At 43.9% G+C, this 14,154-nt stretch overlaps 1 protein-coding gene across 1 annotated transcript; it reads left to right on the top strand.

The window, feature by feature from the left end:
- Window positions 1–4,300: 4,300 nt before the first annotated feature.
- Window positions 4,301–14,148, top strand: LOC9648514 (serine/threonine-protein kinase TOR; the record flags this gene model as incomplete). Its single annotated transcript, XM_024667929.1, has 52 exons — window positions 4,301–4,422; window positions 4,478–4,816; window positions 4,866–4,931; window positions 4,986–5,158; window positions 5,208–5,306; window positions 5,354–5,513; window positions 5,565–5,708; window positions 5,769–5,938; window positions 5,989–6,190; window positions 6,237–6,440; window positions 6,494–6,646; window positions 6,698–6,819; window positions 6,867–6,966; window positions 7,013–7,108; window positions 7,164–7,294; window positions 7,352–7,457; window positions 7,506–7,691; window positions 7,742–7,834; window positions 7,883–7,918; window positions 7,972–8,070; window positions 8,121–8,207; window positions 8,257–8,419; window positions 8,470–8,603; window positions 8,648–8,700; window positions 8,772–8,895; window positions 8,947–9,255; window positions 9,307–9,459; window positions 9,509–9,580; window positions 9,624–9,758; window positions 9,804–9,865; window positions 9,916–10,013; window positions 10,061–10,164; window positions 10,225–10,392; window positions 10,443–10,508; window positions 10,559–10,738; window positions 10,790–10,930; window positions 11,003–11,131; window positions 11,201–11,414; window positions 11,464–11,678; window positions 11,728–11,934; window positions 11,991–12,104; window positions 12,157–12,351; window positions 12,409–12,489; window positions 12,541–12,682; window positions 12,740–12,906; window positions 12,960–13,133; window positions 13,180–13,308; window positions 13,359–13,442; window positions 13,500–13,634; window positions 13,693–13,827; window positions 13,882–14,052; window positions 14,119–14,148. Coding segments are annotated over exons 1-52 (7,140 nt in total), but the record flags the coding sequence as incomplete, so codon positions are not given.
- Window positions 14,149–14,154: the final 6 nt, after the last annotated feature.

Here is a 14,154-nt window from a genome sequence, read left to right as displayed (position 1 = left end):
CGGTGAGCGCAATAATCATTTCAAAAGCTTAGTACTCAATAGATCTTCCACCATTTTGATATTTAGCTCATCAAATAGATTTACTCACAAGCTTTCTCTAGAGTCCTTGCATGTGAGTTTTGCTTTGGGATCGAGTGGTTTATAACATTTTTCTATTATGCTTTTTTATTTAGAGTGTGAGTGAAGTTTTGGGTGTTCTTGCATGAATCTGAGTAGTGCAAATGAATTTTCTTTACATAGTTGGATAGATTTTGGATATAACTTCCAAAGAAGCCAAAAAATAAGATTTTAAGAGCTAAAAACCATGAGATTTTCATGTTTTTCATTCAAATATGTATTTATTAGTTTTAGTGAGGGTTTTGATTATGTTTGAGTGACATTTTTAGGTTTATCTTTTCTACAAGATTGTTGTGCATATTTGTAGATTTCTAATGAATCTAGTCTTATGATTTTTTGAGCTTGCTATGAGAAACTTGAGCATTTTTGTTTTAAGCTTTATTTCATTTCATAAGTGGGAGGAATTCTTCAAAGTTTGACAGATTTTTCTTGATATTTTACCCTTTATATCATCTCATGGATTTTTTTGTTGCCCTAGAGTGTGTCTAACTATTTCATCTCTCATATTTAGTTATCTCCCTTGATTGAGAGACTTTTATTTGAGTGGAGAGAAGATTTTACATATAGTGAATGCATAAGAGGCTAGAGAGTGTTATAAAGTGTAATTTCAGAATCTTTATGTGACTAGCAAGCACAAAACCCTCTAGTTTGAGTTCTTTAAACTCGAGACCAACATCACAGGAAGTACCTAGTTTCAACATTCGATGCATCTCAAGAGTTTGATACCCATTTGTACATGCTATTCAAGTGTTGTTGTCTGAGCTCCACTTACACACCCATGAATCAAAGGAAGGTTCTCAAGGCTTAGACATGAGTTTGACTACCAAATAGCATTGTCAATAAACAAATTTTCATTTCTACAATAAATTGTAGAAAGGAGAGTGACCAAAACATTGCACCAATTGCAATAACTATCCACTTTCTTTATAGGGCAATGGACCTCCTAGAGTTCTATCTCGGATTAAATATTTTAGCTCATGATCACATTGACTAGTTTTGAGCTTACTTGAGGTACAACCAAATCACAAAAGATGCTGTATCCTAGAAATTGTTCCTAAGATCCTTGAGGGAAAGAGTAGTAGATTGGGCATCTTCCTTGCTTCCAGAAGAGTGCAGTCACTATCTATAATAATCGACAAGTTCCTCAAGCAATTTGGAGTGGAGAAAATTGACCAACAACTCTACATGGAGTTGTTTTCATTCTAGCAATGCCCACAAGAAAGTATCAATGACTACACTATCTAATTCAAGAAGCATTAGTGTGTGTAATTACTATAGAGCCTCACAAGAAATGAGAAGCCTGTGGTGTTAGCATTCGTCCAAGGACTCAAGCTTGGAGTACAACACAAAGTCCTCAAGTAGCAATGTGAAACTTGCAAAGTGGCATTTGACCATGCCCTAGAGGTGGAGAAGGACATCTTCTTTAAGCTTTGCATGCACCATAATGTCCATTCTCAGCCAAGCTTCCAAGCCTAGATATGTGCTATTGCTCAACTAGCATATGTCATCAAGGACAAGATGCCTGTAGTGATTGAGTCAACACTGAGGAAGCTCAAGGAGTACTAGGCACATGTGCAATAGCAAGTCCAACAGCAAGAGAAGCTTGTGGAGGAGTTGCAAGGACTCAAGATACAGGCTGAGACTTGATGGTATCACTGGTGCTATAAGGAATGCAAAGCTAATATACATAATATTACAAGGTAAGTCTTCATACCCTAACCTAGTGGTATTGTTAGTGAACACAATTATGGACGGAAAGGGATTTAGTGAGGACTGAAAAAAGGGATATTGAGGAAGGGTATTCCCTATATCTCCAACCATCTTAAGGTTGCTAAGGTATGGTGATGGGATGAACACTCATGGATAGATGGTGTAGTCCCTCTCAAAGTTGTAGCTGTGTAGTATATGAGATAAACATCACCAAAACTTACAAGTGAAAGCTTTATAGAATATTCATGGAATAATTTAATTGTAATGCTACAAAAGTGAAGCATTGGGATTTTAGTGCAAAATGCAAAAAAAAAAGGTAATTGTAACATTAGCTTACCTTAATGTTAATTTCTAGTGTGAGCAAGTTACAATTAAATTTAGAGTTTATAAAATCTAATATAAGGTGGTGTGAACAAACTACCATTAAATTTACTAATTTGGTGCGAACCCCTTAACCTAAATTAACATAACCTACACTAAGTATTTTATTTATTCATTTCAATAAACATGCCTACCTATATCTCCCAGCTTCCCATGCCAAGGATTCTACTGATAGCTCTTTCTGCTCTGGCTTACCTGATGTCTCCAGCTTGCCATACTTCTCAAGCATTATGGAGAGCCAACGACTAGATGAATGTAGCACGCTTGCTGGAGTCTGTGAATGTATGGAAACGTGAGCTTCTGAATGACTTTACATGGCTTGGAATTCTCTGGTGCTCCAGCAGAAACAAAATCTTCAGGCCTCATGTGCAATAAACTTGTTCCTGCCTCAAACCTGCAGTCACTGTTATCTTCAAAATAACTTACCACATGCAGGACAATGTCTACTGTCTTAATGCATCTGAAATACAAGGTGAGCACTACAGCAAAAAACATGATAACAGAAACTTACAAGTTAGAGGCAGACAACAAAGAACCGGGAGATCCAGAAAAAGTCAGGGACGCTCTGCGCCGTCGGTCACAACCATCTCATGTGACATCAAGACGCTCGGAAAAAAACGCTCGATAATGAGACGTCGAATTGTACTGCTGCCAGGAATTTACGTGCCTCTGCAACGGTGAGAGGCGCTAAGCACCCTTGTCTATAAAATCCCATTCCTTTCCATCATGTTGAACTTGGCTATATGTGGAGACAACGAGCTCCCTCAAGCGCTCTAGAAGCTGATCTGCTAGATGATCATTCAGACCGAGCTCGTGGTTGATGGACCCCAACATTTACAGCGTGTGTCACCCTACATCCGAAGATCATCAGCTTGTAACTTAGATGAAAATACCTGGGCTCTGGAAGGTAGAGAGACAAAGTAATCTCGCTCCCGGTACTACTAATGGCAATAAGATCGAAGAACTTTGGAATTCTGCCAAGTGAACATAGTTCAGCAACATAACGAGCAAGATGATCACACTTACCCGCCCCTGTTGGAAAAATACATTAGAGCAAGATAAGACAGTGTTATTACGTTTTAACTGTTGATCGAATATTTTTTTCTGAAGTTGTCTTTTCCTGCAACTTTGATAGCATCTGAAGAACTTTCATACGGTAAGTAAAAGAAATGACAAGCAATTTTCCCACCTAAGAGCAGGCCTGCAGGAGCTCTGGCAGGTTCAAGAGGTCGAGCGTTGATACTTTCGTGATCCCCGAAAGCACGCTTCTCCCAGTCTAACACTGCAACACCATATGAGAGATATCTTCGATGGAGGCAAGGAAACCCAGACCCAGGCAATGCATCACATTCTCCAGTCTGTTAGATTAGCAGCTTCCAGGCGATCGCCGAAGGAGACGAGACAGTGCACCTGTTCTGTGAACACGCGAAGAGGCGCTGCAAGCCTGCACTTCGCAAACATTCCCGTAGAGGCATCTGGAGAGGTAGAGCAAAGCCACTAAAGAATCCACAACAGGACGCCAAAAAGGAAGTTGCTCTTCGCATAGGTCACCAGCGCCTGTGCCTGCTCCAAATCTTCAGCTGCGACATCGTGAGGCAAGTCTGCCCTTGAAACATGAACAGCTGCCCGCACCAGATCCATTCGGGCCATTAAATCTTAAACCTCAAGTTTTTTTAAATGCTATTATTCTTGCAACGAGTTCAGCAAACTAATAGCTCACAAGATTATCAAAACAGCGATAGGTAATGAAAGGAATAAAGAAGTATAAGATTATATAGTGATGAACGTTAGATTTAGTTCACTTGATCGAAATCGTACATACTAAATGACAACGATCTTTGATACGTTTCATTGCTTGTTTGTGATTCATCCCAGGTTTTAATAGTGGAAAAGCAAACTTACGCACTGTTTCCTGGAAGTGAGAATGCTATAAAAAGTCCAAACTTTCACGTTGGTGGACTCTAATTCAAATCGCTTCACTTATAACTTCCACTCGCAAGCAATCCCATTCATCCTCGAGTAATGTGACAGAGTGTCTTGATTCCAAATTGGAGCAATATTCATTCAAATGTTTCCCAAAGAATGTAGGGTTTTAAGCGATAAGTGGAACTCTAGGGTTTGGCCATGGCAGGCGCCCAAGGCGTGGCGCCTCGGCCTCCAGATGCGCTGCAGCGCCTTCTATCCGAGCTACGTTTCAAGACAGCGTCGATCAAGGTGAGCGCGCATTCGAAAGCTTCTCAATCCGATCCTATCGTTCTCCAAATCCCAGGATGGAGCTGCCGCTGCAGCCCTGCGCAAGCACGTTCAGGAGGAGGCGCGCGACCTCTCTGCCGAGGGCCTGACGAAATTCCTAGATATTCTGTACGATCGCATCAACTGCTTGATCGAGAGCGCCGATGTAAGTGACAATCTGGGCGCATTGCGAGCAATCGACGTGCTCATCGATGTGGAGCTCGGGGAGAGCGCAACCAAGACGATGAAGTTTGCGAATTGCGTTAAGCGAGTGCTCGAAGAGAAGCAAGATCCGGACGTTCTCGTGCTTGCTAGTGAAGTTCTTGGACATATTGTGAGCACGGGTCCTCAAACAGCTGACATTGTTGAGTCTCAGGTATGTAAGATTTTCCACAGTCCCAGAGAAATCAACCATTATCTTGCAGGTGTCATGCGCATTGAAATGGCTGAGAGGAGAATCTCGACGCTTTGCGGCAGTTCTAATTCTAAAGGTGCGTGTAGTTCACCTAGCTTGTGCTCATGCCAATCTTCCTTTTTATCTGTAGGAGATGGCAGATCAAGCGCCTACTGTGTTTAACGTTCATGTTCCTGAATTTGTCGACGCTATTTGGATTGCCTTGCGTGATCCTAGGCAAGCTATTCGTGAACATGCTGTAGAAGCTCTTCGGGCATGTCTGACGGTGATAGTAACACGGGAAACAAGATGGAGAGTGCGATGGTGTGTATACTCCTCAGTTTTAATGTTACGACAATCTCATGTTTTGCAGGTACTATCGAATGTTTGAGGCTACGCAAGATGGCCTAGGGAAAAATGCTACTGTCGAAAGTATCCACGGGTCGCTGCTTGCTGTTGGAGAGCTTTTAAGGTACTGCAAGCTCTTGATAGGCTTTGTTCTCATAAGATCTTGCGAAGGAACACGGGAGAATTCATGATGTCTCGCTACAAGGAGGTGTTAGACATTGCGTTCAAGTTTCGAGATCACAGGGACCGTTTAGTGCGCAGGAGCATCACATCATTGCTGCCACGCATTGCGCATTTTCTACGGGATAGATTTGTGACTTCCTACTTCAATGTAAGTGCCACTATTACTTTCCGCTGTAGTGCCTAATCGTTGCTGATACAGACGTCCATGGATCATCTTGTAGCTGTTATGCGCAATCCAAGCGAACGTTCTACTGGGTTTGCTGCGCTGGGAGAGATGGCAGGTGCAGTTGGATGCGCTCTTGGCGAATATCTGCCGGCGATTATGAATTTTATACGTGATGCAGTACTTTATTTCAGTTCAGTTGGTTTTTATATTCTCATTCTATACTTCTTTGTTTGCCAGCTACAACCACGTCGCGGAAAACCGTCCATGGAAGCTATTGCTTGCGTTGGGAACCTGACTGAAGCTCTTGGCCCGCTTATGGAAGAGCACGTTCGCAGTACGCTGGATATTATGTTCGATACCGGCCTTACTCCAACGCTGGAGAAGGCCTTGAATCAGATAGTGACAAGGTGGCATTTGTTATTTGAAGCGAAACTGAATGCTGACGATTTTTCTACAGCTTGCCGTCCCTTTTACCTCCAATTCAGGAGCGCTTACTGGATTTCATTTCCTTGGTTTTGTGCAAAGCGCCATATTTTTCGCAAAGAAAAAGTCTTCTTGTTCGACTGCCACAGAAGGCGGTGGGGCTTCCTTCTTCAGAAATTCAAGGGCCCGCACTGGTGCAGCTCGCGCTTAAAATTTTGACCAATTTTAATTTCAAGGTACTTGCCATACAGTATGTCACGATAATCTTAGTGATTTATGCAGGGGCATGATTTACTTGAGTTCGCGCGAGAAGCAGTTGTTATGCACCTCGAAGATGATGATGCTGGTGTCCGACGTCACGCTGCTAGATGCTGCTGTCGGCTTGTTGAGCATTCGTATCAAACTGCTATAACTGGCAGATCAGCTTCCAGACTCACTTCTGGTCGTCCTTTAACTTTTCGAAAGCATCGGATTCTCATCGAAGAGGTACGTTTTGTATATTCTCTTTGACTATTCATGCTTACGGGTCATGCTCACAGATTCTGGAAAAACTTCTAGTTGCTGCTGTTTCTGATACGGATGCTTCCGTCAGAGAAGATGTTTTTGTTTCGCTTGGAACGAACGGGAGCTTCTACGATTTTCTTGCTCAGGCTGACTGTTTGAAAGCAATTTTTATAGCGTTCAACGACCAGGTAATAGCTAGGTTGGGGGGTATGGATGGCTTCTAATCTTCTTGCCTTTAGTCGTTTGAAGTCAGAAAACTATCCATTGTAATGGCGGGGAAGCTGTCAGACAAAAATGCTGCATATGTATGTCCGGCTTTGAGACGTCACTTGCAACAGCTCTTGACAGACATGGAGCACAGGTTGGTATTTGAGTGGTGTTTGAGTGTCTAATATGTGGGACACACAGCGCGGATAGCAAAAGCAAGGAGGAAAGTGCTATTCTGTTGGGATCGCTGATAAGAGCATGCGAAACTCTAATAACTCCTTACGTTATTCCGATCCATAAGGTTAAAATCTTTTTAAGTACGAAGAAATTTCATTCCTTACATGCAGGCTTTGGTGGCGAGACTAAGTGAAGGAAGTGGAGGTAGTGGGAATATTGGTGTTGTATCCGGGGTAATGGCAACCGTGGGGGAGCTTGCTCGAGTGGTAAGCCACTTTTGTTTTATGAGAGGCATGAAACTCAGACTTTGCTCTTTTACAGGCTGGGTGCGCAATAAGACCGCATATCAAGGACCTGATGCCGTTAATTGTGGATGCTCTTCGTGACACTTCTGCTGCTAGTAAGCGGGATGTTGCTGTGAGAACACTGGGTCAACTGGTCCAGAACACTGGGTAGGCATTTACAAATGTAGTATACGACCATTACATGCGTTTCTTGTTGTTTTCCAGGTACGTCGTGACACCGTATACGGAGTTTCCACACTTGCTGGGTTTACTACTTCGAATATTGCTGAATGGGGAACTCGAATGGTCTACAAGGAATGAAGTTTTAAAGGTTGGAAGATTTGTTTATCACGGACTAGCTCAATCTCTAAATTGCTAGGTCCTTGGAGTCATTGGTGCGCTAGATCCGCACGTCAACAAACGCAACGAACTTCGGCTACATCCAAGCGACGGCAATCGCTCTTCTTTGTCGGAAACTGTACACGGGCAGACAAATGACGAGTCTCTTATGGAAGCGTGGCCTACTGGTGGAATATCGGCAGCTACAGAAGATTATTACTCGACAGTTAAGGTTTCGGCATCCATTGGCTTTTGTAACTAAGGTGTCGCTTGCAGGTTGCAATCAATGCTCTCATGCGGACTTTGCGAGATCCCTCATCATCGATATACCATCAAAGTGTTGTTAAATCTCTTATGTACATCTGCAAGGTACGGTATTATTGATATGGCGGTCGTAAAAAGTGGAAGGGATTGCAGGTCATGGGTCTTGGTTGCGTACCTTATCTACCGCAGGTAAGTGGAAAGTGCCTTCTGTGGATGTCCTTGTACAAATCCGCCATTCGCAGGTCATGCCGGACCTTTTGTTGACCATTAGAAACTGTGAAGATAATCTACGAGAATTTATCTTTTGTCAGCTTGCAGACCTTGTTGCAATTGTCCGTCAGGTATGATTGAGCTGTTCTTTTCCTTGTTGCAACACTTTTTTTTGTTGCAGCACATTCGGAAGTATCTTTCAAGCATTCTTTCTCTTGTTCTAGACATGATCCTTCCGACAAGCCCTCGTTCCGCTCCTCACTCACCAGTAAGACGCCCTCAAGCATTTCACTCACTCAGCAAAATTGTCTTTTTAGATTTTGCATCTTGTGGAAAGACTCTGTGTCGCTCTTCACGATGAGTTTCGGATACACATGCCAGAGATTCTACCTAAATGTATTCAAGCTTTGAATGAGGCTGAACGCAACGCTGACTATGCCTACGTTGCGTCTCTTTTGCACACTTTTGAAGTATTTGGCGGTAACCATTTTTTCCTTTTGGTTTTACTTGTGTCCTGAACGTCTTTGCAGCTTCTCTGGATGAGCACATGCACCTAGTACTACCTGCCTTAGTCCGCCTTTTTAAGCCGGATGTTTCAAATGCGCCGATGGATATAAGACGATCTACTATCAAAACCTTTTCACGTCTTCTTCCTTGCATGCAGGTAAAATTCATGACTCGAATACAAATTGTAATATTTTAATTCAGGTCACTGCACATGTGTCTTCTTTGCTACACCCATTGTTGAGCGTTCTAGATGGGTAAGGTTTTCCTTCTTATTTGTTAACTGTTGCATGTTGCATAACGGAAATTCTTCGTTTTTCATCCGCAGCACGAAGGATGAGTTGCGTAACGATGCTGTGGATGCTATATGTGTTTTGGCTACTGTCCTTGGAGCAGAATTCACCATGTTTCTTCCTTCAGTGCGCAAGCTACTTCAACGTCACCACTTGCAGGTTGAACAATAATTATAATCGGATTCTGGACTCACATCTTGTTACCTGCAGCATCCGCAGTTTGATTCCATTGAATCTCGTCTTAAACGGCGAGACCCGATCTTGGTGGATGTACGGCCTACAGCAGTTTCCGAAGCGGATATAGCTGCTTCATCTCATGGACCTGAATTGGATGGCGAAAATGCCTTAAGTACACGGGGCACGCAGGTTAACGAGGTACACTTAAGATCTGCATGGGAATCCTCTCAAAGAAGCACAAAGGAAGACTGGTCAGAGTGGATGCGACACTTCAGCTTAGAGCTGCTGAAAGAGTCTCCTTCTCCCGCTTTAAGAACCTGTGCTCCTTTAGCACAACGCCAGGCAAGTCCTTAAACTCATTCTTGACAGTAAACCAGTGTTTTTCCTTTGCAGCCTCACGTGGCACGGGAGTTGTTTGCAGTTGCCTTTGTAAGTTGCTGGTCCCAACTTAATGATTCGTACAAAAAACAGCTAGTACGAAGTTTGAATTACGCTTTGACGTCTCCCAACATTCCATCAGATATTCTTGGAACTCTCCTGAATCTGGTAAATGCCGCGCTGTTCATCACGTTTATCTGCTTACCTTCTTGTATAGGCGGAGTTTATGGAACGGGATGAGGACCCTCTGCCTGTGGATACGAGAACGCTTGGCAGCTTAGCTGAAAAGGTAATTGCGATTTTCTGTTCATTGTTTAACATCACCTTTTTAGTGTCATTTGTTTGCAAAAGCTTTACATTACAAAGAGATGGAGTTTGATATGGTCCTTGCTCGTGAACAAAAGCACCAGCTTGTTGGAGCCGTTGAAGCTTTGATTCATGTCAATAACCAACTCCACCAACATGAGGTAAGCTTTTTATGTACGACACTACCCTTATCCTTGTAAGCATAGGCGGCTGTTGGAATTTTGACATATGCACAACGTAACCTCGGAGTTCAACTAAAGGAATCTTGGCAAGTATTTGCTGTTGCAACACACATCTTACAGAAAATTATGGTCGTAGGTATGAGAAGCTTCAACGCTGGGAAGCCGCTCTCGATGCTTACACGGCAAAAGCCTCTCAAGCTACCAGCCCTCACGCGTCGTTGGAGCCCACTTTAGGTGATACTGTCCAATCATGTCTACTGTATACTAAAAGGCTGTTACAGGTCGAATGAGGTGCTTGGTGGCATTGGCACGATGGGAAGAGTTGAGTACACTTTGCAGGGAGACTTGGAGTGAACCTTCTGCACAGCTTCAGATGGCACCAATGGTACTACAAAATAAGCTGACTCATGATTACAATTTGTTTATGTTTGAATGTATTTTGTAGGCTGCGAGTGCTGCATGGAATATGGGTGAATGGGAGGAAATGGAAGAGTACGTGTCTCAGATGGATAATGGAGATGAAATGAACGTACCTACGCGAGGCCAGGACGGCACTGGAACCGGATTTGCAGGGGCATTTTTCCGGGCTGTTTTATGCATTCGGCGTTCTAAGGTAGACAATGCCATAAATAATTGTGCTCTATACCCTGATCCTCCTTTCAGTACGATGAAGCGGGCATATATGCCGAACGGGCACGAAAATGCTTAGCGACAGAGCTTGCGGCATTGGTAAGCGTTCATATCATCCTTACGGGGGCTGAAGTGTTTGCGTCGTCCAGGTTCTTGAGAGTTACGACCGTGCATACAGCAACATGGTGCGCGTTCAACAGTTAGCAGAACTGGAAGAGGTTATCGAATATTGCACACTGCAAACGGGGAACCCTGCCTCTGAGGCACGTGCTTCATTGATCAGGAGAATGTGGCGGGATCGTATTCAAGGAGCGAAAAGAAACGTTGAGGTATATTTATGTCGTTCAAGCGAGGTATATGTTGCCTGTTTTTTTTTGTAGGTCTGGCAAAGGTTGTTATCTGTTCGAACGCTTGTGCTTCCTCCTACCGAAGATGCCGAAACATGGCTGAAGTTCGCTTCTCTTTGCTATAAAAGTGGCCGAGTAAGTCAGTCACACGCAACATTGATAAAACTTCTTCAGGTGAATGGGTTTCATGCAACTCTTTATTAGTTTTGCTAACGTGTTATTTTTTGTTTTTTTTTTTGAGTGAAGTACGATCCAGAACAAAGTGATCCTCCGCCTGGCTACGTCGTTAATCCTCCAGTGATGCTGGCATATTTAAAATACCTTTGGTCTTTCGGCGAGGAATCGAAAAGGCAAACCGCCTATAGACGGCTTCAGGTTCGCTGTTGTTTCTTCATAAATGAAATTTTTATGCGGTGTTTTTCTTTTCTTTTTTATTTTAAGCAGTATCTTGCATTAGATTTGGCGAATGGCCAAGCATCCATGTACTGTACACCTCAGGGTGCTTCTGGCAGTTCTGGAGTGTCGCCGGTTCCTCTCATTGCACGTATTTATTTGAAACTAGGAACTTGGAACTGGTCTTTACATCCGAGCTTGCCCAGTCGGCCGCCTGCCCAGGCTGGTGTTTTGACGACAGGGTTGAACGACGAATCCATACGAGGTACTGGTTGTGGAAGCTAGATGTTTGATAGAATCTTTTCCCGTGTCAGAAATATCTTCTGCCTATAAATCTGCAATCGATTATGCGAGAGCGTGGGGGAAGGCTTGGCATAGGTGGGCATTGTTCAACACGGCGGCCTTGTCACATTACTCTTTGAAAGGAGATTCGGTAAAGGCTGCTCATCACGTGGTGTCAGCTGTTTCTGGATACTTCAAATCCATTGCAAATGCGTCCACGAACAAGGGCGGGGATGATAGTTTACAGGTTGGTGCTGATGTAGTGTATTGGGATGGCTAACATTTACCACTTTCAGGATATTCTACGGCTTTTGACGCTCTGGTTTAACCATGGTGCTTCCGATGAAGTTTATGCTGCGTTGCAAGACGGTTTTAAGCACGTGATAATCGACACATGGCTGGTGGTCCTGCCGCAGATTATTGCTCGGATACACTCGCACATTCCCGCTGTCCGAGAGCTTATCCAACAACTCCTTGTACGCATTGGACAGATTCATCCTCAGGTTGTTGTCTAACTGAAATGCTTAAGCGTTTTATGTTCTAACAATGCAGCGTGCAGGCTCTTATGTACCCGCTTTTAGTTGCATGTAAATCCATTAGCTCCTCAAGGAAAACTGCTGCTTTGACAGTTGTTGACAGAGTTCGCCAGCATCACGTAGCTCTTGTGGAGCAAGTAAGTTTGTGTGAGAAACGCGAAGATAACGTCTATAGCTTTTTTTCTCCAGGCACAATTAGTCTCTCAGGAGCTTATACGAGTGGCCATACTCTGGCATGAAATGTGGTACGAAGCACTTGAAGAAGCCAGCCGTCTGTACTTTGGGGAGCATAATAAGGAGGGCATGCTAAACGTGCTGGAACCCTTGCATCGTAAACTAGAGGAAGAAGGTGCCGTAACCCTCAAAGAGATCGCATTCGTACAGGCAAGCTTTTAATTTTAAATATCGAACCCGGGATGACATACTACCATTCGTGCGCAGGCTTATGGGCGAGAATTGCAAGAAGCTCATGAATGGTGCATGGAATATCGTCGTACTGGTAATGAAGCGGAACTCACACAGGTACTATCTCCATTTTTCTGGTGTTTTAATGAAGAGGTGTGCTGGCTTTAGGCTTGGGATCTCTATTATCACGTATTTAAACGTATAAACAAGCAGCTTCCAAGCGTAACTACTCTGGAACTTCAATATGTTTCTCCTGCTCTTCTCAATGCTCGCAATTTGGAACTTGCTGTCCCTGGAACATATCGTCCTGGTACGTGGTGATGCGTTTTATTGTGCTTTTATTAAGCAGACGCTCCTCTTAAAACAGGTCCGGAAGCGAACGTTGTGACAATACAGAGTTTTGATCCACAGCTCATAGTTATGCCATCGAAACAGCGACCTCGGAAGTGCACCATCAAGGGCAGCGATGGCCAGGATTATACATTCTTATTAAAGGGCCATGAAGACCTTAGACAAGACGAGCGCGTGATGCAGGTAACATCAGATTCACAGGACATCGATTTACTAACATGTGGGTTGCGTTTTAGTTATTTGGGCTTGTAAATACCCTTCTAACGAATGCCCGGCACACGGCGGAGAAGGACCTTTCCATTCAGCGATATGACGTGGTTCCGCTCTCTCCAAACAGCGGTCTTATTGGATGGGTCCCAAACTGCGACACTCTACATCACCTTATTCGTGAATATCGGGATGCTCGGAAGGTAGACTTTCATTTCAGCCTGTCATTGCCCGAACCAAAACTTGCAGGTTCCTGTCAATGCTGAACATCGTGCCATGGTGTCGTTCGCTCCTGATCTCGATCATCTTACTCTTATAGCCAAAGTCGAGGTATTCCAGCATGCTCTGGAGGCGACCGACGGTGATGACCTGGCAAAGGTTTGATTTTTCTTCGTCTGATTTGAGACATGCTAACTTGGTTGTGGCAGGTTTTCTGGCTTAAAAGCAAAACCTCAGAAGTTTGGCTAGAACGGCGAACGAACTACACTCGTAGCTTAGCCGTCATGAGCATGGTAACGTCGTCACGCACTGATAATGGATGTGCTTAACTTATACTCCCTTCTCTTCAGGTCGGATACCTTCTTGGTTTAGGCGATCGACATCCAAGCAATCTAATGCTTAATCGCTACAGCGGGAAAATTCTGCACATTGACTTTGGGGATTGCTTCGAGGCAGCGATGACGCGGGAGAAGTTTCCTGAAAAGGTGGTGATGCAACGATAGAGAAGCTCGCTCCTCAAACCGGTAGTTCTTTGTCTTGCAGGTTCCATTTCGATTGACAAGGATGCTAGTAAAGGCCATGGAAGTTAGTGGCATCGAAGGGAACTTCCGGTCGATTTGCGAGGACGTGATGCACGTCTTGAGATCAAACAAAGACAGCGTAATGGCCATGATGGAGGTATTAGCTTTTCATTCAGCATTGTTCCATGGCTAAAACCGCTGGCATCTGCAGGCATTTGTTCACGATCCTTTGATCAACTGGAGGCTGTTTAACATCAACGACGTACCAGCCAGCATGGCAAACATCCGTGCTCAAACAGCGACCCAAAACTTGGAGGCAGTAGGACTGCCTTCTCCACCTCAAAGGGGAGCTCGGGAACGCGAGATGCTTCACGCATTCAACGTAAGCTGTCTTACTGTGCTTATCATTCTCGTTAGATCAAGACCATTTAAAACACTTATCGCGCAGGTGGTTGGACAACTCGGGGATGCCAACGAAGTACTC

This window comes from Selaginella moellendorffii, unplaced genomic scaffold (assembly GCF_000143415.4).
Source record: "Selaginella moellendorffii unplaced genomic scaffold, v1.0 SELMOscaffold_253, whole genome shotgun sequence".
Classification (NCBI taxonomy): Eukaryota; Viridiplantae; Streptophyta; class Lycopodiopsida; order Selaginellales; family Selaginellaceae; genus Selaginella; species Selaginella moellendorffii.
The sequence above is the reverse complement of the archived record's forward strand: the minus strand, read 5'-3'. Positions and strand labels throughout refer to the sequence as shown.